General features: G+C 35.4%; 1 protein-coding gene across 21 annotated transcripts in view; it reads right to left on the bottom strand.

The window, feature by feature from the left end:
• Nucleotides 1-479: 479 nt before the first annotated feature.
• The window catches only part of RIMBP2 (RIMS binding protein 2), a 216,113-nt gene continuing 190,799 nt past the window's right edge, over nt 480-25,793 (bottom strand). For 7 of the 21 annotated variants that reach the window (XM_072415730.1, XM_072415732.1, XM_072415729.1 and 4 more), the window contains 10 exons: nt 20,446-21,141; nt 15,897-16,014; nt 13,294-13,446; nt 12,340-12,524; nt 11,466-11,634; nt 9,089-9,154; nt 5,750-5,853; nt 4,640-4,711; nt 3,504-3,638; nt 480-1,494 (listed from right to left, as the gene is read on the bottom strand). In XM_072415730.1, the coding sequence (XP_072271831.1) occupies nt 1,306-1,494; nt 3,504-3,638; nt 4,640-4,711; nt 5,750-5,853; nt 9,089-9,154; nt 11,466-11,634; nt 12,340-12,524; nt 13,294-13,446; nt 15,897-16,014; nt 20,446-21,141 (1,887 nt within the window). In that variant the 3' untranslated portion in view covers nt 480-1,305. Of the gene's footprint in view, nt 2,790-3,503; nt 3,639-4,639; nt 4,712-5,749; nt 5,854-9,088; nt 9,155-11,465; nt 11,635-12,339; nt 12,525-13,293; nt 13,447-15,896; nt 16,015-20,445; nt 21,142-25,793 lie in introns of all 21 variants that reach the window. The other 14 variants (XM_072415742.1, XM_072415750.1, XM_072415746.1 and 11 more) reach the window with 12 other exon arrangements.

Below are 25,793 nucleotides of genomic sequence, written 5' to 3'. Positions count from 1 at the left end.
TATTTACCTTTTTCATATTCTAACTTTCCAAAACAATAGAATAGCCATCTGCCTCTATGTGTTTGAGTGGAGACATGTTTAAATATGTTCTATAAGTAGCATTGGGATCTATTTATAAACGTTTCCACCCAGGATTCACCTATTTTTATCCAAATATTTACACATTTTAGATTCAATCAGAAAATGTGTAAACATTGTGTAATTGTGTAAAATCATCTACTCATGATTCATACATTTTTCCAATTTATTACAGAGTGAAAAATGGGTGACTCTTGGCTTAAAACATTTATGAATGAACCCTTTTGGAGCTGTCATCTGCAATGTAATCAGGGCTGTAGCACTGGCAGCTGAAACTGGTGGGGGAATATTTAGGGTAAAACATGCCCCCAAATGTCTCCAGTTTATAGTTTGCAAAGTGAGGTCTATAAATTTGCTGACATGGTTAGAATGTAAAAATTGAATAAGATTAAGCATAAGGATTTGTGCAAAATATCAAATTTTATTTATATAAAATAATTTACACATCTAATGTACACATGCACACGCCCACACAACACTTTAATCACATTTAGGCCAATAATTGATTGAATTTCATAACTCTAGCACAATATATGTACACCTGAAGACACCATGAGGGGAGCGTTAAATTGTAAACCTTCATCTTACAAAACAAGGCAGTCTGAAAATCATGTATAAAGAGTAAAAACAACTTACAAATGGACTGTACTTATAAAATAGTAACAGGAGCTTTGCAGTGATGATACAGCGGAAGATTCCAATCTGAAATGAGTGGATATGGTGGTTGTATGGATTCATGGTCAGTGGTTTACTTGGCTGTGAATAATACCATTTCATGACTGCAGATCATTCATAACAACGGACAAAGGGCTGACTGGACTATACATGAATATCAGAGAATATATCGTTCTGGATTTCCCATTTCATTAAAGGTTTAACTTGTCAGTGACCTCTTCAATCACAATTATTACAATTAGAATACGACTGGATGCACACAAAACCTACAAAGAATATAATCTGTACATCTATTGAACATTACAAATCATTGTGCATCAAGTAAGGCAAAAACATCAAGGCTGCATATAAACTAGTAGCTTCAGTATTGGGCCAGCCATTGTTTTTGTACTTTTTTCTTCAGGTTGTATTTCCTGTATTATCACACTTGAAGCCATCTCCCAAGAATTGAGCCAAATTGAGGATTTTAGGGTTCTGTTTATATATTTCCTTATTTGTTGCTATGGATACAGATTACCTTATGCGGTAGGGTAGTTGGTAAAGATACTTAATTCATTTAACGGCCCCAAGTTTTTTTAATAGTTTTTTCCCTTTGGAAAGTAGACCTTTTTTCTTCTTTGAAGAACGTTCTCTGCTCCTCATTGGGCTCCCAGTTCCCATAGAAGATGGGGGAGAAACAGAATGAAGATGAACGGTTGGAGAAGGTGCTCGTCTGGGTGTACTGGTGTTCTCAGAAGGGACCTAGAGAGCAAATGAGCCACAAAGTAACTAAATGAAAGCATGCGTTTTCAGCTGTCCATTCTTCTTGCAATCTTTACTTGCAAAGGAAGACTTCCAACAATTGCAAGAACTAAGTATGTTACCAGCTCATAAAGTGGAGAAATCAAAGATTAGCTGGCAGTTTCCCATATGTTTGGCAAGCAAGTGTGATTTAACAAGTCACTATAGTGCTGTGCTACAGATCCAGGGTTGGACCTGCATTTGCATTCCTTTTGGGAAAGACTAAGAGCAAAATCTAAATTCATTGTTGCTATTATTAAATTAGAAGGGTAGTCACACAGCTAGACTAACTTGAGCCTTAATTAGAATCAGTAAGATTAAAGCACCTCTTTCACGTGCCAGGTTTCATACCAATACTTATTGTCACAGCACATCAATGTTGAAATCATAACCCTACCACTAGGCACTGAAATTTTGAAAATGTTAAGTTTAGTAGTAAATAAAACAACTTGATGCATGCCATGTATTAATAAAAAGGACTCAAATCTTAATCTGATTCAAAATCAAGGTCAGAATGTAAAACTTGGGAAAAAATGAATCAAACGTCCCATTGGTACACACCTGAAGATACCATGGTTTGGTTGTATGTACAGCACTGAGAGCAGAGCTGTATGTTTCAGACCTGCGTATTTTTCTGTACTGAAGAATTGTCGGTAACATGCCTAGATGGCCAAAGCATTCTTCTGTCAAATTGATGCATAACTAAGACATTTTTTTCAAAATGTTTTATTGGTTGGGAATGGATTCTTTAGAATTGCACTGAAACATACATCTCACAGATGTCAGCTTTAAATCCCAAAAAATAATCACAATTAATTTTTGTATGAGAGGCTTGTAACATTCACAGATACATGAATAAAGTTTTTATGTACCTTGAAATACTAAATGGTCACATTTGAATCACCTGCAGTAACCAATGGCTAGAAAATTGTCCCCATACATTAGAACACATTTGGGTGGGAAGGGGAGTCAGAGGAATATTGCTGATCAGGGAAGGTAAAAAACAGCACATGCATTTTTCAGAATTCTCTATCAAGCAAGGGTCAGTCAGTATCCATTGCCTAGGTGGTGTCAGTTAAAGGTATAAAAACTTTGTGCCTATGTTACAAACTTCTCACATACATTGTTTTGTGTGCTTTGCTTTTTTTGAAGCTGTTCCTTCTCTTGATTTATAGGACAAACCAATGGTATCTTCAGTTGTTCACTTACGTGTAGGCTATATTGCCTCATTAAGGTGTGAAATGTACACTCTTCTTCTGTTCCAAAGTAGATGAGCAAGGACAAAACAGAAAATACAGCAGTGATGACACAAAAAAAGTTAATGAAAAAATAATTAATAAAGTGGGTTTCAGTTCATTTCAAAACAAAATGGCATTAAATGATGTAGTCCAAATCTGCCTCAATATTCAGACATAACAAATGATAATATATAACGGACACACATGTGTAACTGAAAATTGCTATGATATGGTCACTGTGTTAGCAGTTACAGTGAATGTTAGTACCAGCATGGAACTTGATAAAAAGTAAATTAGTGAGATACTTCTCTTTGTGTAATGGACAGACATTTAATACAGTGGGGAAACAAGTACTGAACACAACAACGTGTTATATTTCTAATAGATCTATTGACATGAATTTTACACCAGGTGTCGGTAACAACCCAAGTAATACACACATACACAGAAATCCAATCAAATACATTGACGTGTTCAATACTTATTTCCCCCACGGTACATAAACAACTTACTGAGTAATAAAATGTATAATATTTTGAAAAAACATTTTTGGGGTTGGACCCCCAATGAAGTGTCAAAAATAGCTATGTGTGCAGTAACAAACAGGCATGTGATGGGGGAGGGGTGGGGGTATCTCTCAAGTGTGACTTTTATATTCAGCCCCACTTATTAGATTATGTTTTGCTTATCATTTATTACAATAGTAGAGGCATGTTAGGGGCCACAACTTACTCGTTTAACTTTTGTCCTCATTGGTGTATCTGGAGGGTATCGGGATGGTGCATCAGAAAGGTAAACCTCAACATCATCAGGCACTTCTTCCAAAAAGTTAGAAGGGACAAGGCCTTTGTGTCCATTCAGTTCACCCTGTAAGGACATTTAGCAGTTTTACACTGTGTACAGTATGTGGCTTTTTAATAAAAAAAAAAAAAAAAAGGTATTTAATTAATGTAAATAATAAATAAAGAAAATATTAATCTTCACACATCTGCACTCTGGAACTTCTATCTTGTTGCTCATAATAAAACAGGGCTTAAGGATACAGGGCAGAATGTGACCTCTCTCATGTGGCAGTGCTCAGGCCCAGGAGTGGAAAAGTACAAAACCTTAATAGTATGAGTGAAAGGGCAGTTACATGACATACCCAGGTAAGCTCTGACACTGGCACTGGGGCCACTTTGCCCTGATATAGGCAAGTGATGACTTTTTGATATAAGGTGGTCCCTGATAACATACATCAGTCTTGGCATTATTTCACACACACACACACATTTATTTGTCAGCCTTCCTAATGCTCCCTTGAAGTCATGTATATGTATACATGCATGTTTTTTAATATTAAATATACATCTCATGTTCAGTAAAGAGGGACAACCGGGAGATATATTTCTTACATAAAGTGCATACATGCTAAGTAATGTTACAGTGACAACTCTGTTATCTCACACAGATCACTGACAATGCTTTCCCCTTCTAATCTCTCCATAGATGAAGCCAGCGTTAGGTATTATCCAGGGTCAACATTTATACCTTGGATTGGCTTAGTAATAACACATAAATGCTGGTTCCTGTGCACTTCTTGGCAATGTAAACAAACACATACCACCCCCAATTATCCCAGATTGTGCAAACTCCCCAATACTGGAAGAAGGAACGATTCTTCCTGTGCTACTGATCTGTGCAGAGTCTCTGGGCATCTCCTGCCTGCTACATTCAGTGCACTACGTAGTATGTAACTGTAATATTAAAGTGTGTATTACTCTGTGTCCAGAGGTTTTGTAGGCTCAGATAAATTGTCAGCTCTCTTCCTTTATGTAAGTGAGACTCACTCATAGTACAGTAATGACTGTTTCCTGTCAAACACTCACATAGTAAAATCCATCTTCATCAATCTCACCAAAAACAGTGATAATATCTCCTGTGCAGAAAGTTAACTCGGCCTGCAGAGAAATTAGATTGAGAGGTTGTTACTTGCTTGTCAATGCATTTTAAAAAATGAATACTGCCTCATTTTAGAAGTCATGTAAGGAAAGCCTGACACACTTCTGTGAAGGAAATGAAAACTTTACTACACCACCCTTATAAGGAAGAGAGGCTTTAATGAGGAAACCATGGTAATTATACAAAATGAATCAATTAAAAGAGAAGAGAAATCATCTTTGATGAAAAAACTCTAGAAACATATAAATATACAAGAGCCCATTTAAAAAAGACTATAAACATTTCAAATTAAAATGACAAGTCTTTCAAAGGTTATAGTACAGATATTAATCAGTGCTTGTCATTATGGAAATTGATAATTGTGGATAATATATTCATCTGTTTGAACAATCAGTACTATACAATTTTTACTATAACATTAAAAAAATACTTTAGGGCCAAGAGTATTTGTGGTCTCTTTTTAGGGTTTTTATATACTTTAAGGGGTGTTTTTTCCATATCAATTTATTATTATTATTATTATTATTATTATTAGCTTGTTTCTCTATTACCTTACTGTATATCAGTGGCATCACTTCTTCCTATATGGCATACTTCTGTTAAGGTATATTTATATTTATATAGGTATATTTATATTTTAAGGATACTTCACCCATAGAATACAAAAAAATCATGAAATAAATTGCATTTAACTTGAGTAAAGAAACAAATGCCAGTTATTCATGAGTTATTTTGGCAGGTTGAATACTTGTTACATGACCACAAGTGGGTTCTGATTATTTCTATTTAAAAGCATAAATTTTCTTTGTGCCTTTAAAATGAGATATTTCTATAGTTATAGAATGTCTATATATAATTCTATATTGATGAAAATGATATACCAATTGTTTACCATACATTTTAGAATTATATATGGAATAATTACCTATAAAATATCCATATATTTTATCCTAAGCACTCCTTATGTGTTCAGATATTTTGTATGAAATTATACTGTGTATACACCATGTGGTGGACAGATCGAGGGAACACTTTACCTCAACATCAACATTGGGTGAGCTTTCCCTTGGGTCGTAATCATACAACGCCACCATCCTCCTTGTAGACACCGAGTGCTGCCTCCCACTTCTCCTGTTTCGCTCTGTGCCAATCATAGAATAGTTTTTATGCTTCATTCGAAAACTGAGATTTCCATCAACAATTATATCTCATGATAAAACCAACAAGCTGGACAAAAGACCAACGGAGTGGACATAGAAGCTGAAATGGACATTAATGACAATTTCCTGTGACATATCACCCTGTGACATAAAAAATCTCTTCATTAGATGATCCTTTGAGCATGACTCAAACAATGGCATCTGTTTATGTATCAGCACACATTTACAACTTTCTCTTCCATTTTGTTCTCCAAGCTGCATCATGTTCAAAATAATTATAGTTATTATTGGTACTATTCATTCATATGAGCATGTGAACAATGTGCAAGGTGAATTTGTTCAATAAAAGTTCTTGTGTATTTGTTCTGTGTGAACTGGGATGGGTGAGTGCGCATGAAAGGTAACTATTGATAGCTAAATGTACTTAAATGTACCTAAAAGGTGTTAGGTAACCACAGGTAAATGTACTGAAAATGCACTACATACCAAATTTCGATTCTTTGTAAATAAAAAAAACATCCTGTAGTGTGCCTTCATTAACATTGTCTGTTAAGATGATCACAGGAAGCATCAAGGCCACATTTGACAGAAGTACAGCTATGTTTACCATATTGGCCAACAGCTGATAAGCATTATGATTTGTAACTTCTGAAAACATCAGAACTCATCCAGTTGTATGGTGAACTCCTATTGGCTAGCAATTGTTATACCACCAGCCAATAGGAATATACCTGCCTTGTGATTTAGTAATAAAACTTACCAAAGCTGATAAGATACACTTTCATCAGTGAAGTTTGGGTGATCCAGCACACCTGCAATGGTCCTGGTCCAGGATTCAAAACATTTGCTAGGAAATTACTTTGAAGAAATCCTTTCCAGGTTTGCTGGATCACTCAGCTTCACCGATAAAATTGTATCCTCTCCAGCCTTGGAGAGATTTAACCCCCTAGCGTTCTAATTCTGTCCGTATTTCCATACAAAAAGCGTTACATTTTTTTTTTGCATGGAAATTTATTTTACATTGTAGGCTTTAATTCTTAGGCCTAACTCACCGAATTATGTCCAATATTTAATAAATTTAATAATAAACTTTAAATAAAAAAACACCAAAATCTGTTAAAATAAAAAATAGTGATACATGTAATGTAATTGTACAGTAGCATATAAATTATTTATATAATTATATATATATTATATGAAGATTTCTTTGTATTAGACTCAATACAGCTATTGAATCCAATACAGAATTATTTGAATTTGCACCAACGTCACCGGGAAAACCGGCATTCACCGGGAAACCGGAGAACGTCTTTGCAGTTCGCAGCTGAAGATCGAAAAGAAAAGACGTGTCCCCAGGACCTGCGGGGACCAGCAGGATGCCAGGAGTTGACAACGGAGAAAGGTATGTGGTTTTTTTATGATTTTTAGCGACCCTGAGTGTGACTCGTGAATAAAGCTTTTTGCAGGTAAAATCCACCCGGAGTCACACTTGGGATTACCGCTGGGGGGTTAATAAATCAGGCCCAATACACCTGATTTCTCAAAGCTCTCCAAGACTAGTGAAGATAGTTTATCATGGGAGAACCTAGGTAATCCAGCAAACCTGAAATGAATCTGGTCCAGGATTGAAAACATTTTCCAATCAATAGCAAACAATTTTCAAGAAATCCAGGTTTTCTGGATTATCCAGGCTTCCTATGATATTCTATTTTCTCCATTCTTGGAGAGCTTTGATAAATCAGGACCAATGTATTGGTTATTTACTATTCATTTTACCTCCAGGCAGTCCCTGTAGTAAACATAGCTGTATCCATTTCAAGTACAATAAACTATATTCACTCATCCCTAGTTACATTTCAAGTACATTCATCTTAATTTGCACAGAGCAAATATTCAAACATTTTTTTTTAATTAATTACCATTGCAAAGTGTTTATTAACACACTCCTTTATGTTCAAGGTAATTACTGGGGACCATCATATTGTTAACTCATAACTAGCAAGTTGTTTAATCCCAAAATATAAATATCTTTATAAAAAAATTATGTCAATTTAATTGGTAACACTTGATGTTCTCTGCAAAACCACAGTATTTTAGAGCAGAACTAAAATCTATGGAAGTCACTGATCTATCAGGGTTTTTAATTTGTTTAAACCTTCTAAACTGTCAAAAAAGATGCCCCCTTCTGTAGGATCAGGGTCATTGCAGTGAAAGAGAGACTGCTGAGGCTTAAGGGAGATTGGAACCATTAGTTGGGGTGATTCTTGGTTGGTTAGACAGCCTGGGCGGGAAGCTTGAGCAGTGAGGGAGAGCTGTGGGCAGTAAAGGTCAATTTGCCACACACAAGATGGCCGATTCTATACATATAATGAATGTTTTATTTTTCATGGATGCAAGCTGACAAAGTCAGCGCCACTCTGAGGACTCATATCCCAATGCAAGTAAGTAAGAGTAGATATGTAATATTGGGTCTGATGTTAGAGTTTAGATCTGTATTAAGGCCCCCAAGTAAGTTGTCCACAACTGCTCCAAGTTTTTTATGTCAACAGGTAGAATGATGAATTCTAGAAAACAAATGTTTTCCTCAGTCTAGCTTAATTAGGGATGGTTCTATGTGGTGTATTTATTAAAATGAAAGCCTATGATTGCTTTATTTCTTTATGAAAACATGTAAACATGGCTGTGCTATCCTTAAGCTGATGTAGGGGCTTTTTGAGTATAAAGGTGGATCCTAAAAACACTAAAAATACCATAAAAACCATCATAGGAAAGAATGCTCCCCTATCCAGTGCCAATCCCTTATTACAAACATTTTTTTCAAAACTAAGGTCTACTTTATACTTCTAAAAATTGCACATGTGTTTAAATAAATGTCTTTATTTTTTGTTGACTTCACATGTGATGGTAAGAAAGTTTAATATTTCAATAACTCAATAAAAAAAATACCTATAAAATAAAATAATCGTATATACCATACAATCAAAATGATTTCAGCCCAACTTTATGCAATGGCAGATCATGTATAATGTATACATACAATCACATTGGGGTTAGAAGGTAATGTAGCTACAGCAGCAGAATTCATTATCAGAAATGATGCAAGCTCAAAGGACAAAACATGCTTGTTAGTTTAACTTACAAAAACATAGTATGTTTAGACAGGTCATATCAGCTTGTGTATTAACTGAATAAAGTTAGGGTTTGTTTAGCACAGACCTCGTTTAGACTTTCTGGATCTGCGGTGTACAGAGCGAGAGCTCTCTTTGAAACGTTCACAGTTGACTTCAGGAAAGGAATGCATATAAATAAAAGAAGAGGAGAACATATGAAGCTGTTCAGAGTTCTACTGTCAACCTAGAAACGCTCAAATTGGAAAGTGAATGTGGCTGACTTCTGTTTATGTTTCTTAAAATCTATAGGTGAAAAAAAAAGCTTGATTTACAAATGTATGTAAAATAAATATCACTAGAACAAATGAACACTAATAGTAATCATGTGAACAATGTGGTTTACAGTGTTTGTCAAATTGGTACAAACATGCCTCATTTTTTTATATTATTTAAATATAATATTTGTAAATGTTTTCCTTGTAGCACCCCAACTTTTCCTAGCTTCTTCATGAGGAAAGTGTGTGAAGTGGGAAAAATGAGTCAGTCTTACTCAGCTGCAGTTAAGTGAGCAGTTCAGCAAAGCAAGTTAAAGTAGAGGGCATCACCAAGTTTCTAATGTTCGGAAGCATGGCAATACACACTACTGACAATGGGGCCAAGCCAATGCCATCCAGTTTGTTTAAAAAAAGAAAGAGTGCCATTAAAGCAGCAATGTACTGGTCTTTGCCCCCACTAAGAAGAAACACTGTTTCAAGAAAAAAACATATATATGTAACATGCTACTATAACAATTTGTTTCCACCTTAAGGTCTTAGTTGTCTTAAGCAATGGATGGACGGATGGATTAACATTTAGAATCAAAAGTCTTATAATGAAGATGAAGCAACATCTCCACGCTGTACCTCATTCTCAGCCACTTTGCACGCCAGTGTGGAGAGCAGACATTAATCAAGCCAAGTGCCCACAGATCTTGCCTTATGTAAATATTGACAAATTGTGTGTCACTGACAGCTCACAATTTCACAAATCAGTGTATCCTTCTAACATAATATAAAGTTTGAAAAGGTCTGTTCAAAAATAGGTTTTGTTCAGGGTTTTAAGGGACTATTGAATTATAAAAGTAAGGTAATTGGAAAATAACAGCTTGAGTAAGTTAACATTTATCAATGTAATGCTCTAAATTAGTTGCCGTACCACTTCATGCCACTTTTAGTGGGTTTAATGGTCCAACAAGGTAAATTTAAACTAAATATATATATATGTATTGAGTTTTAATTGTAATCATATCATCAACTTTGTAACCATATGAATCATGCTTTATTACTATTGGTCAATTTATTAACAGGGGAGCTTTTGGTGGTGGCTTACTATTTTATTTTATGTATTCCTTGCTTCAATTTGTTGGGAGGACCTGCACTTATAGTCCAAAAATGTCAGACTCGAGCACAGATCATCTGAAAATGAGATACAACATAAACTGGTGTTTTTGCTGCTATGAAGGTTTTATGATAGTTCTAATCTAGGTAAGTATAGGCAGATTATCTATACAATCTATGTCATTTGGAAAAATTTCCTAAAAATGACAAAGTGAATTTCAGGATAGTTTCTAGCTTTGACAATTAGTTCCTGCACCTACTCACAATTTTCTTTTCTAACGTATACTATTTTTGGAAAAAAAATACCTTTTTTCCATCCAGTAAATCATTATTTTTTACATGATGGAGGAACTTTGCCTGGACATTGGAAGTAGGGATTAATAAAAGGTTGGCATAATTTCATTTTTTTCAGCACCCCTATAGTAAACTACAATACCCATCATGCAACATTTAGAGTAAGACTAGGGGCTCATTTACAATAAATTATGGCAGTCGTGAATAGGCAAGACAAACTCCTGGCCTTTCAATCACTAATCCATGGTGGGTGGGATAAATCAGAAGTCTGAGATGCATGGGTCCTCTAGCGACACAGTCCTGGTATCTAAGGAGGATTTATCTGTGGATGCTTCATGCTTGCAAATAAGAAGATGGAAATTATTTACATTAAGCAATGAAAATTCTTACAAGGGCTTTTCAGTTTCTGTCTGGAGTTCAGCTTAAATTTTGATGAACTTCATTAATTTTTTTACAATTTTTGCCAATCCCCACTTTTTTTTACGTTGTCATGACTACATTACATGTTGAATTATTACGAAGTGAAGAGAAAACAAACATGAACTGGAAAGAAGTGCTGTAAGATGAAAAGCAATTATTTTGCTAATCTTCATAATAGCTCAGCTGTTGCGTACCTTAATATAAAAAAAAATAGAAGTGAACAAATCAAGTTGAAAAAGCATCCGGACAGCGAAATCCTTAAGGTGCTCACTGATAATTCCAAATGAGATATGCAAAATACTAATAGCCAATAAATGACTTGTATCCCAGGACAGTGCAGTAAAAAGCCAAAAGCAGGTGACAAGGGCTGTATAAAAACTTTATATTACCTACCAATTTTTTCCACAGGAGTATTCAGTGGTAGAAATCCTTGTTTAAGAAGCTGATCCATCATTTCCTCATCATCAGCTTGAATTTCAGAGACCATGTTACAGGGGATATAGCCAGATCTCCCACAACTTTCACCATGGTAAAAACCATCAGAATCTTTATCACCATAAACCTGTAGATAAGTTGGTTGGGTTAAGAGTAGTACATTCCAGCAGAATTATTTAGGCATTTTTTTAAAAAACTTTCACAAACTAAGTCTTTTTTTTAAAGATTTCCTATATTTACAGAATCTTTACTATATTTTTTAAGTTAACTGAAATTCGGATGGGAACCCTTTATTGACTAATTGCCACCAAGTTAGGAGAGCTTGACCATAAGAGAAATCAGTTCTTTGGATTTACAAGCATGATTTAAAACCCTAAAACTAGTAATAAATACATAAATGTCTTTTTTGTTTGACAAAATGTCCTGTTAATTGAGGATATTGGATCCTTTCGTTGTCTTCTGAGCCCCTGGATGATTTAGTAGACAGAAGCAAGCAGTGATTTATATAGAATTTTGGTGTAATTGAGAAAACCAACTTCCAAAATTAATTCTAATATTCATAGTCTCTTGATCCTGACCTGCTGGATGTTTAGATATTTTGAACAGAAATAAATTAATCAATTTAACACTGGTGAACTCTATTAAATTTAAATTCATACATGTTGCTGGTTAAAGAAGTATTCTTTTAATAGAGATTTGTCTGATTTAGCCATAGATAGTTGATATTTACTATCGTACTCATACAATGAGAAACTAATAGTCTTAAATCTGTTTCCTTTTACTATGCAATCCTAGGATTTTAATGCAATTGGCACAGAACGTGTAAAGTCACCTTTATTATTTGGCCCTCCTTGAAGGGAAGTTCTTCTTCTGCAGCATCTGGATTTGGGGACATGGTTCTTGGGTCATAGTCAAAAAGTGCCACAAATATTCTTACAGGATAATCCTCCATCCCACCATCTGTTTCTGATTCTTCATACATTTCAGATGAAATCTGCTCACGGCTGCCATAACTATCTGAAGGAAGAGTCAAAGTATACACAGCAGTCTTTGTATGCCCAACTGTATTGACCAAATTTTTAGACACTGAAGCAGAGTGTACAAATTACACAAAATGTAGCGCACATCACACAAAAACAAAGCTGATTTCCCCTGAAAGCAAATAATTTACCACAACGAATTTGAACAGTAAGCCTGGTTAATTATGCATTTAAATAGAAAGCAGTATGTAAGGAGCACACAAAACCATTGTAGCAACAGCTGGATATCAGGCATTTTTACATACAAATTTTTGTTTGATATGAGAGGCCAATGGAAGAAAGTGCATGCAATGCAAGATATTACACAACAACACATACAGCATGACTGAATGGCAATGATGGACATGAAGTGGGTGCAATCCTACCTTTCTTTCCCCTAAGCTGGGACAGTCTACATCAGTGGGGATGGAGGGAAAGTTGCACTGTAAGCCCTGCACACATGCTGCACTGCATGCAAACGTGGTTGCTCATTGCACAGCACATTAATGGCCAAAAACAAAAGTATATCTGCAAGCCTTCAATCTGTTCTTAGTGATTTTAGAATTTTAGGCCTTTCCTCTATTTTCATTTGCTAAAACTGATCTAAAAACTTGCCAAGAAAATTATAAATGATTAAGCAGAGCACCCTCAGATAAGTGCTAATTCCAAAAAATTGTCTGACGCCCAACCCTACAGAGACATAAAACCTGAAGAATTTAAAACCAGTTCTTGGTTGAAAAGGAGCAAGAAGGTTTTATTTTGCATACCGTATCTATCGTCAGAAGCCCTGGTACGGTGCGGAGACCACTTCCTATGTCCTCCAAAGCTGCGATAATAAGATTCTTCTTTTACAGGTGAAATATTTCCCTCACTACCTGACCGAGAACGGCCACCTTCACTGTTACTGTCCATTGTAATTTCTATGGAAAAAAAGGGAAGGAGCTATTAAACACGCTCTGTGTATTCGGAACAGAGGACCATGGAGACTAGTGCCCCTAATTTACAGGGTGCCTCTTTCTGTAACACATTCATGTTCCGTAGAGCCAATGGTTACTTTTAAACAGACCATATCTAAACTTAAATGTGTTTTTTTTTTATGTTGTGGGATTTTTTAAAGTTGGTTCTTTGTTCGAGCATCCTTTATTAATATATAAGCATATCCTGAGCAAGGTATGCTTCAAACTTCCTATTTTTATACCAGTGTCTTTAGCTCTAAAAAAAAAATAAATATGTATTTATAAATTTTAAAAAAAAAAAAAAAAAACTTTTATTGGTTATCTTAACTGGTAGAATCCATTTTACATGTTCATGTTAACACTGAACATGTTACATTAAAGCAGAGGTACATAAAACAATTGTATGTTCCCTTGTCAGTGTTAAAGATACAATGTTACTGACAAGTGACAGTCTACAATGCAGCACAAACATTGCTTTTCAGCTCTCTTCTGTGTTTGCACTGATATAACATACAAACATGGAATGTTGCAACAACATGCTTGGGCTTCCACAAACTGGTGAAATGGTTCAAGTAGATGGGAGCAATATTTATTGCTAGTGAATTACAATTTGATGTCAAAGTTGAACAGCAAATACTGTATATCCTTTTGAACCAAAAATGCTAATGTTTAGCAATGTATGTTTTTAAATTATCACATTTTCAATTATTGCAGTAATGGAAAGCAACAATGAATGAAAAAGATCCCTATGCTTTCTAGGTACAAATACTACTACATGCTAAGTAAGGTTTTACATTTTATATAAAAGAAAATATACTGCAGCATTTCTGGGGTTATAACATAACATGAACTAATAGATCTCCCTATAAATTTCTGCTTATTGTACCTGCTTAGGATCTGTCTTTGCCTGTCTGTAGAGGTCATTCATTAGGTTTAAGCACTGTCCCATGTGCTATGAGAGTGTTGTGGAAGAGCTGGTAAGGTAAATAGGCTACTATGCGCAAGCACTGTCATTTTTCTCAGAATCAGCAAGACAACAGTATCTTTTTTGTTTTAACATTGTAATATCAGTCGTTTAGAATTCTACAGACTAATATAATTATAGCGTACTGTCATTAATAAATCTGTCACAAGTATAAAGTAGCTAACTGTTGAACTAAACCAATACCTAATAAATGCTACCCGTTGGTTCCATAAGACTAACACCTTGAGCTGCCTGCCTGGGTGGAGAATATTGGGCTGTTTCCCACCATTAATGAACATTTTAGGATCTCATTTATCTTTTCTAGCCTTTAGTGACAAATTTTATACTCTTATATTTTGATAAGATTTCAGATTTTAAGATTTATTCAAGGTTTTGGTACTTGTACCTATCAAAATAGAATAGTGATCCTCACATCATATGACAGGCCATAATGCAAAAAAATGTTTTAGTCCAGAAAGGAACACATGCTCATGTGTATTCACCTTTACTACTAAATGTCTATATACAAATCAGAGTAGGAGGGAAAAGGTGCATGGACTTGAAATGTAAATGGAAACAGATGGGACATGTAAATGAATATGGGCACAACATTTAACTGACAAATAGTGTAACTTTGCTGTAAAAAAAAAGTGCTGTCCTTTTAGGAGTGAAACATAATGTCTTCCATAGGATTGTATATACAAATTGTACAGATTTACTTCCAGACTGTAATAATGAATTATCAGTTAGTGCAGTAAAATCAGATTAAATACAACCTAATATAGTATTTTGTGCTATGGCAAAGAAGATTGAGCATTGTCAATGATAACAAATACTGTGCACAAATAAATATACTCCTTTAATGGTTTATTGGACTGACATGCATTTTGCTTTAATCAGCCTTGAGGTATAGTAATGAAATCATAATTTTTCTTATTAGGATCATTATCTGTTATGTCTGTACATACTCACTCATTCAGGTATTTATTTCGGTCAACAGGAAAAGTTTACACTTTTCAAAGTTAAGTAGTAAAGAACTGTAACCACAGCAGGGTCAAAAGATTGCTCTCCTAATAATTCCAAATCATATACTCTGATAAAATATTCTGATTGGTGTTTGTAAGCAGGACCTTAGCAGCATGAATTCAGTGTTTGTGCATTTGTATACAATGTGAAAACTAGCCCTGCAATATACAATATATATGCTTTAGTCCTAGAATATATAAAAAATTGTGTCATACTGTAAAGTGTTTTGAATATTGTATACATTACACACACAGCATAATAAACATTTTCAATAACTAGCAAATATTAAACTGTAGAAAACAGTCTCAAACTTCAGAATATTGACCACTGTAGAAAATACCACCAACTAAAACACACTTTTACTCACACCACCTAAGTTTACAAAGGAGTAAGAATAAAACACAAAACAGGCTATCCAACTAACCAATAGATGGAACCATCATAGGTCGCGGTCTTTGTGGCACTGTACTACCATGTGAGAACCGCTGTACTGGGTGATCCACTCTTTCCGTTCTTCCCAAGGTAGAGTGATTACCTAGAAGCTGAACACAGGCATACACCGTAACTAATCTGCTATAAAGTAAAATAAAACTATTTAGAGTACAAACTACAGCTTAAAGCAGAAGCTCTTAAGGCAACTAAACTTTACATTTAACTAAAAGGTTAGCTGAAAGATATAGAAAGGTGACAACAGTGGGGACACCTCTTGCGATTAATATAAAAAAACAAATCCAGTCCAAATCTAAAAAAACAATGTATAGGATTTTTTCCACAGGCAAACAGAATTCTAACATGGCCATGATAATTTAATAAACAGTGCAAAGTAATACAAAGCACCCATAGCAACCAATTAAGATCCATGTTATTCTGCTCTTACTGCAAATTCTATTTATTTTTTATTGAAAGTTTTTCAGTTTGCACTTGCACTTTGCACGTTGTGATCTTGGTTCTTTTTTGGTACTTGGTACTTTTGTGCGTTGTGATCTTGGTTCTCAATTATGAAATGGCAGCATGTGTCCCAAAGGACAAGGCTTACAGTTTAGGGCAAAATTCCTGCTCCTGATAAGGTCAACCAGACTATTGAGATTACTGTGGGCTAGCATGTTAGACAATGACCTGAAAGAGAAAAGAGAGTGTCGGTAACTGGCACAGGAAAATGTAGCATTCAATTAAGTGGCAGTATCCCTATGTGCAGTTTGACTGCTTGTACAATGCCAGTGGATCCATATCTATGAATTTCCACATTGCTGAGCCCATGGGAAGCTTAGCTGTAAAAAAAAAAGACTCTTCCACATGGTGCCAGACCAACCCCTTCCACCACCATTATAAAAGAAGAAGCCTGTCACCAATGGCAGAAAAGAAAAGGGTTCATAGGACTGCCATGCATCAATATACGTGAAGTAAAAGCAGGGCTTTGGACCACTGTATATACATGTGCCTTACAGTATTAGAACTGTAGACTCACAAATAGGCACAATAGAGACATATATTTGCTTCTGACAATCAAATACTTCCTAGAGAGTTGTGTAAAATCGGCCTTTGTGTTACAGGGCCATTATTGTGAACACTACCAAGAATTCACAAAAAAGGTTTAGGGAATCAGACTAATGCCTGCAAGTCATTCCTAAAAGAAAGGGGTGCAACATATTGCCCATTAGGGTCAGCACCATGTGTATGACATTAATATCTCCCAGTTAAATAGGAAATAGTTTTCAAGGAAACATATACAAAATAAAACTAAAAACTAAAATGCAGTCTCTTTTTTAACACAATATTGTTAAAGTGAACCTTTTGATTTTAGGTGATTGTAATATGATAAGCATTAGATAAAATAAAGCAGGACAGGTACCTAAAGCAGTTTTTCAGGTAGAGAAAATTGCCAATTACTTTCCTTTTCAAGCAAGCAAAAGCCCATCAGCTCATTAAGACTACCAGAGATTTTTCTATGGCTATAGAGGAAGATGAAGGGGGGGGTGCCTTACAGTCAATACTATCACAGGAAAATTGACTGCTTTGAATATCCAAAGCAGCCAATGACCATTTCTGCTGAGAGGGACATAGATATGCAATACAACTACCTGAATGTAGAAATGATAACAGGAAAGAGCATATGGTTTACATTTATTAGAACCTGGTAGACAAAAGAATAACTATTTTTGTTATTTGCCAGTCAAAGGTTTAGATACAGAAATTATTTCTGAATATGGAGGGGAAGGAACTCATTTCAAAATAAAAGAGAAATCATAGGAAATGTTTTTACATACTACATAAACTGGTTGTTTACATGAGTAATGTGCTACCAATCAAGGTTTTCAAACAGTAACAATGTACATGATATCTCTGTATAAAATTTATAGCTTTATAATCATAATTTTAAATTATTAATTTTTTCTCAGGACTAAAACAATTTACAGAATATTACTCTATTAGTTATTAGTATTTAGTGCATGGACATTGCTGAAAACTGGAAGTGCCCTGTATGAGTGGATCTACACACCCCTTTCCTGATATATGAGTGCTAATGAGAACTGATTGAATCAGTAATTGTTAAAATGCTCAGATCAACAATCTGTAATTTGTGCATTTGTGGTCAGGTGTAAGTTCTATTTTAAAGTGGAAATTTCATAAAACTTAAAAACTCAATTTAATTCAGTTATCTATTCAAGGTAATGTGACCAACTTTCTTAGTACCAGGCTTCTTTAAAACATTGCACAGTAGCACTCATCCTTGTTTAACTGGTTTTAAAAACATGGGAGCGTCTATGGTCAATAACCTTATCACTGTGCTTACGCTCCTTTACTATCCAATCAATATATTTAGGGAAGTGAGGTTGTTTTCTAAAGTTACCCAGCAAATGGGTAAATACCATTTCCATAATTTACGGGAAAAGGTGCTTAACTGTTCATGCTTGCTTGCACAGTATATAAGGTACTTTATGGTTGTTCAACGATTTTTCTAAGATGGTGTCCTCAAATCCTTTAAATGAATATATAAATATCAAAGAGCCCTTAGGTAGTCTCAATCATGTATATACTATTGTGTATCAAATATTTATCACTATTTTACAGCACTGTTAAAATACTATATTATGCATACTATTTTATACACAAAATGATTCTGTAAATATAGATTGTGTTTTGCCAAGAACAAAGATTTTATTTCTAATCGTGTTTTTAAGCTTTAGTTTCCAAATAAAGAAACATGAACGCATGCTCACTATCTTTTGAATGTGTTATAAAGATAGTCTTCTCCTAAAGGAATTTATATTTGGGAAGGTATTACAGTACCAAATTAATCATCTGCTGTTTTGTAGTTCTTGCTTCCTTCTCAGCAGTCACACAGTCAGAGAAATTGTAAGAACACTACTTTTAGATAGAGCATAGTAAGGGTAAAGCCTAAAATTGAGCTTATTTTAAAGTGTCCCCCAGCAGTAGTGAAACTGGAAAAAATTCTTTTGCTGCAGTACTTACCTCTAATCCAGATCACTTACAGTGCAGGATGCTGAATGTTATGCAAAGTAGGTATAAATTATACACCAGAATGGGGGGGGGGGGGGGGGGTTATGGAGAGGGAAACTCAAACCTAGTATAAGGCTTTAAAATCACTGTCAAATTACATTTATCTATTGCCCTTTGTGGAGATGTTCCTTCACTTCTTGCCTGGAGACACAACAGGAATTAGGAGGATTTTTAAACAGAGCAAATTTAAATGTCAGTGGAACAGCTGCCCCCCGTGGAATATTTACCCTGGCTTTTTGTTTTCCGATGACTTCAAAATTCCAGATTTCTTATTACTGGATGTTGATGCTAACGACCAGGAAAAATAGAAGAGTGAACCTCCCCAGCATGTAGACAGACAACAATAATAATCCAACAAGTGTTTCTTATTCTTCCATTTGCAATCCAAATTAGACCATTTAGTTTTTACATATGCTTAAAAAAAGAAAGAATCTAATTATTTATGAAAATACTGAATGAAAGTGACAAAGTCCACTTATTCAAGGGCTCCTTTTCCAAAACTGTTACTTTTTCCATTTTTTTTCCCATAGCACCAAGATAAGGGTGACATCATGTTACTTCCCTTAATTCTGTCAAGAAGTCTTTGCTGTGCTGTAGCACAGTCTAATCTTGTGAGATTTAGGCTAGTCTGTATTCGCAATAATTCTGTCAACTGGAGGGAGTTATCACCCTCTGCTCTATTTACTATGTAACTATTTTCTTTCTTACTGGTACTTTTTGCTTCATTTTATGAAGAAGGAAGGGGCCACAATGAATAAGTGAACTTTGCCTAAACTGGAAGTTTAGGGTCATATTGCCTTATATATTTCCCCAAAAGAAAACCACTTACTGGAAATTTACTTCTGACTGCATAATGTGTATTAGCAGCAAAAGTTCAAGCTAGACATTTGAAGCCAGTCATGCTGACAGTTCAAGGGATTCAAATGATTTTCCAGACTAATCAAATGATACATCAACTTGATTCTGCTGATTCTGGTTGCATGCTTAGTTGAAATGCCTAATATCCAACCACATCCTTTCGGCAGTAATGACACAACACCTAAGAAAAAAAGACTTAATATTCCATAAGAGGGTATCCACACTGTCCATTTAAGTTCAAAATATCATAAATGTTAGGGAACCTTCAGCTAACCATTAAGTAAAATGTAATTTCAGTTGTCCTGTAACATAAATGTGAAAAATAAGAGCCAGAAATTAGAGTTATAACTTCTCTTAAATAAACACACAAACAGAAAATACAGCAAATTACTGAAACTAGAAGCAAAAGAATAAGGCAGAGAATGGTCTAAAGCCTGTGAAGCAGTGCTAACTGAGAAATCAAAAAGCTTGATAAATTGCAGGTAATCAGCAGTGGTCCCAAATGGAAACCCACAGAAAGAGATAAAAGAAAGAATCAAAAAAGCCCACAAGTGATTTGGCAAGCAGATGGCAAGAAGGATTTTCATTGAACACACCAGAGGTTTTTCCGTGTCTCTGTGAGTTGGCCTACAGTTTTTCTTACATGTGTCTGATTTCCAGCATGCATAGTCTCTGTTAGTAAATTCCCTGACACATGGCGGCAGTTCATGGTTTTCAGTGTGGCACTTGGAAGCACTTGTGTTATCTAAAACGTCTGAGCTCACATCACCAAAATCCTCCTCCACGCTGCTTTGCCTGGTGAGGGTTTTCCTGCGTGTCAGCATTTGCTTTGGGTCTCTATGACATACAGTATTTGGTTGGGGCTCATGTGTGGCATTTCTAGCAATAGAGCTGCAGCCTTTCCTGAAATGGTAACGGGCTTCTTCATCTTCACTTCCGCAATCCAAGCCGCTGTCTGGGCTCCTGGAGAGAGGTCCAAGCTTGCTCCCCTCACATATAAAATCATCTGAATATGGAGCAGCCCCATTAAACCTACACTTAGAGAAATTCCATGGGCTCTGGTGTCGCCCATCTTGACTACTAGCCCTTGGCACCCTGTTAGTTCTAGCTATGTCTCCTTTGGCTCTATAAGCCTTGCCTACAGAATGTCCTCTGTGCAAGAGCTCAGAGTGTTCTCCACTTTCTTCCTCTGCAACTTCAGGAATACTGAATAGTTTTTTACTGTGAGGATGCTGAGGGGAAAAGTCCAGCTGCTCCTTTAAAGCAGATTCTGTGGCCTTAGTCTTAGAACACTGCACAAGTCATAGACAATACAAGAAGAAAGAATGGACCAACAACAAGAATAGAAAAACACAAGATCCAACAAGTGCAGTAAAACAAAAAAGACAAAAACATGGAAGTAGAGAAAGAGAAAGAAAAAAAATAAAGACAGGGTTAGTTTTTAGAGGCAATGGAAAACATAAGGCATGCGAGTTTACTCTGTGAAGGAAAGGTTCATGCTCTGAATGGGAATCTGTGAAAATAAAGACATGATTAGGAGCTTGGCTGGTGTCAGAGAGAACATAAGATCAGTACAAACAATGAGAGCTTGGCGTACCAGTGCTATAGTAAGAATAGGACCATGCAGGGTGTTGATGCTGCACACAGACAGCCAATGTGATGCTAAGATGCAGCATACATCAAATGATACCAGGTAATGGCTATTAAGTCATAGGCCTGCTGCTGTTAGAGTTTATTTTGGAGTATATGCCAAAAAAGTCTCAATTAGCACATGACAAAGAGAGGGACTATTGTGCAGTGATATCCATTTACAATTCATGTAGTCATTGCTTGGCCTTCACATGATTGTTTAGGAGGATATCCCTGAGTTTATTGCATGCCGCTTTAAAACATTAAAAATAAAACCTTGTGGATTAGAATAGGAAACTTGTTAAGTCATGGAATTTCTGCAGTGCTGTCAGTTCAGCCTTTCAAGTAAAACAAACCAATAATTTTCAATCAACCTAAAACAGGGTATTTACCTAATGCATTGTTTAATATGAAGGATCGTTGCAATATACGGTAAATAAAAGATATTTGGTTTATTCCAAAACCAGAGCAAATGTTTGTCACAGTGCACAATCATTACCACATTTCAGTAACAATCATTTTTGTTTTGATAGCCCAACATTTCTAATTAGATGTTTTGTTTTCTTTAGTGAGTTCAGTGAGTTGTGACTGCCATGGCACAATCTACATTATCAAGGGCTTGGCAGTCCTTATACTCGACTTTCTAAACATATCGTTTTTAGTTTTAAGTGAAGTTGCTAAAGAAGCGTCTTTAAAAAGCTCTTTAATTTATATTCCACTTATTGAATATCATTGTCTCAGTAAGGTTGAAAAGGCAAACTTAGAACAAGGATAAACAGTTGTAGTTAGTCATTTATTACACATGATGTGAGAATGACCTACATAAATGAAAATAAACCATCCCAATTAAAAAAGAAAAGCTCAAGTAAACATACCCTTTATTTTCTAGGTTCAATGCTGATTCATCTTGCTGGTTTAGGATAACAAATCTTTATTGAATTCTGCAGTTTCCTACTTCTAATGAATTTTTTTTGTGTGATTACAGATTCTAACCAGACCAAATTTGCTGTATGAGGACATGCAAAGCTATTTCTTGACTTGCTCCTCCATTTGTTATATTAACCTTTCTGTGTTCCTGGTAGTTTAATGCTACACTGCAAATGAGCCTCTGTCAAGGCCAGCAGCATGAGCTGTGAGGAACAGCAAAGGTTATATCAATTGGATAGACCCTTCCAAATTAGTATTCTCAATATGCAGAGCTGCAGGTGCAAGCATGACATTGCAACCTCCTTTTAATGACACAAATTAACTAGATCATAAAACAAGCAGTGGTTAGGGACAATCTGTGTTTAGGGAGTGTAGGTCATAAAATATGGTGAGGATTGTTTAAATAAAAAAAAACCTAAACATTATACATAATGCAGCTGGAATACTTTTATATGTAATGAATCCTTTACTTCTAAAGAAACCTTTTATCTGGCACTGATTTATGAATATTCCAATAAACTGCCGGCAAAAAAAAACTTTTTGATAAATTTGAAGTTTTCTGGTCTGGGAAAGAGTACTTAACAGTGCACCACATAAAATATAAAGCCAGAAGAGTGAAGCAAAGGTTAATAACTAGGGAGGAACTATGATATGAATGAATAGAAATTTTGTGTTTTTGGCTGGTATAATAGTTATGTAATGTCGGATCATTTCAATGGACTTGAGTAGGGATTGAGGGAATTTTATTTCTGGTGGATCAAAACATTAGTAAAAGAAACCTACATCCAAATGTCCCATTAAAAGAAATTCTGTGTATCATAGATAGCTATACTGGCAAATATAATATTAAGACATAATAGTTAGCAGATAATACCTAAGATAACCACATCAGTGTTTCTCAAACTTTTTAACATGGAGAAGCTCTTTGAATTACCTTTCAAGTCTTTAGGGAACCCTTGCTATAATTACTATATCCACAGCTCACAGTATATCAGCGTGGTGGTCAGTTGGAAGAATATCTCTTACATTGCTGGCCTTTGGGAACAATGTCACCCAAGCCACATCATTGGTGTCAGTTATTCCGATCTGAGAGGCACAAATTGCTTATTACTGAAGGAACCCCTAGCAACCTCTTGAGGAACCCTGGTTGAGAAACACTAAGTTACATTTACAGTATCAGGGGTTTTCCAAACATTTTGAACACAAATTTGAACTAACATTATGTAGAGGATGCCAACTCTAACAAACTTACAAAGCTCTTTATTTCTTTTACAATAAAAGACGTAATCGGAACCTGAACTGCATTTGCAGCTTGGTTGCTATACTGCTTTCCTGGTTGTCAAAAAAACAAGTTTGACATGTAAAACAATCTCCTCAATATATAAAAGGATTGCTTTATTTGGATAATATTATTTTTGGGAGCATTGGACTTTTTAAAAGTCATTGACAAGACAATAGGTCTGATTCATTAAGAATCCCAAAAACCGGAGAAGATAGACTATCATGGGAGGCCCTGGGTGATCCAGCAAACCTGGAATAGATCTGGATTGAATACATTTCAAATACCAGCAAATAATTTTTGAAAAATCTGATCCAGGTTTGCTGGATCACCCAAGTTCTCCAATGACAGTCTATTTTCTCCAGTCTTGGAGAACATGTATAAATCAGGCCCAATCTCTTCCAAGTAGAAGTATGCACAGGGACAGAACCTCCACCAATCCTGCCCCTGTTTTCTTTTTTTGATGAACAGGGAATTGGGTTTTAGAATTGCAGACCTTAATTATTCCTAGGTAGTAAAAAAGAACTATCAAATTATCATTAAAAATGTAATATTCTAAAAAAAGGTTGTTAATTATTCCCTAAATGGGAAACAGAAAAAAAAACTCTAAAGGTCAGCAGAAAGAATCATTTTCATTTTGGCCTGCTTATATTTTGGCCTCCAGAATTTTGGCTATAACAACTAGCCACCCAAGGAAGGATCTAGCTAGTGCCTTTTTCACTAAAAAAGCCTGATGGTATATTAGTATTGGGACTATACCTCTCCCTACGTTGGAGGAGTGCATGCCACCTAATCTTTTTATAGCATGTTTTTCAGTTACGCCTCTTTTTCTATGGCTTCCATGACTCTATATTATATTACACAGAACATATTTATATCTTGTATCTATCTATGACCATCTAAGAAGCGTGCAATACAACATTCCTACATATTTTCACTCACATGCAACTAGGCTTACTTAGAAGTAGTCAACAACCCTGTCAATATGTTTTCAGAATGTGGAAGAAAGGTAGATCACAAAATCTACACAATGTGGGCTCAATATACAAAATCCATGCACTAGTCAAGGTAAAATACCTGGGTAATAAAGCTTTAAAGTAAAGATAACAGACTGCTGATCCAGGGAACATCTGATTGCCTCATGGAATCAGGAAGGATTTTTTCCCCTGTTGCAGCAAATTGTACCAGGGTTTTTTTTTCTGTCCATAGGAATTTATATCTGGAATATGTTAATTGCCCTAGTGGTTGAACTTGACAGTCTTTTCTTAACCTGACTTACTATGTAACTATGTAAGTTACAAAGGTTACAAATAACCAAATGCTTAATAACGGCAAGTGACACATAATTTTTTTTAAACAAATTTACAGAAACAGACTTTACAATTAGGCCAAATAAAGATATGAAAAAATTCACCAGAAATCATATTGTAAATGTATCAAAACTATCTATTTGACCTTTATGTAAAAACTAATAATAAGTGCAGTGAAGCTTTCAACTATACCCTCAACAACTATGGTTTCTTCAGGTTTACATATATCTTATATGGACATTCATTATGATCCAAACCTTAAAGAATCTAAAAGCAGCTGTTTTGATATATTGTTATTTATGAATACTCCTATGACAGACATACTGTATATGTAAAATCAATCGGCACATGTGGTGGTCAGGTTTTGACAAATTTATCCCAATTTATTTAGGCCTATTTAGGCAGATGGAAGAATTCAAATTGGTATTTTTATTTCCCAAACTACTGCAGCTGCCATTTAATAAGCAAGTCACCCTATCTGTGCAACACAAGTTACCTGTGAATGTAGGATAAACCAAAATGCTTACCTTATATGTGCTACTCATTGTCCATATAGTGTTTCTAATCAATAATACTAAGGGATTTTCTAGGTCCCTGTGTTTATTGGCAGTGTTTAAGTCCCCACCAGAGAATGTTTATTGAATGTCAGATCCCCTTCCTTTCATAACCTTACAATTTTTCCAATTACATGTCTGGTAATCTGTAATGTATATACCGTGTTTCCCCAATGATAAGGCAGGGCCATCAAATAAGACAGCCCCCCCTTTTTAGGTAAAAATGAAAAATAAGCCCCCCCCCC

The sequence above is a fragment of the Pyxicephalus adspersus genome, chromosome 6 (assembly GCF_032062135.1).
Source record: "Pyxicephalus adspersus chromosome 6, UCB_Pads_2.0, whole genome shotgun sequence".
Classification (NCBI taxonomy): Eukaryota; Metazoa; Chordata; class Amphibia; order Anura; family Pyxicephalidae; genus Pyxicephalus; species Pyxicephalus adspersus.
Note: the sequence above shows the minus strand (reverse complement) of the source record. Positions and strands in the feature narration are given on the sequence as shown.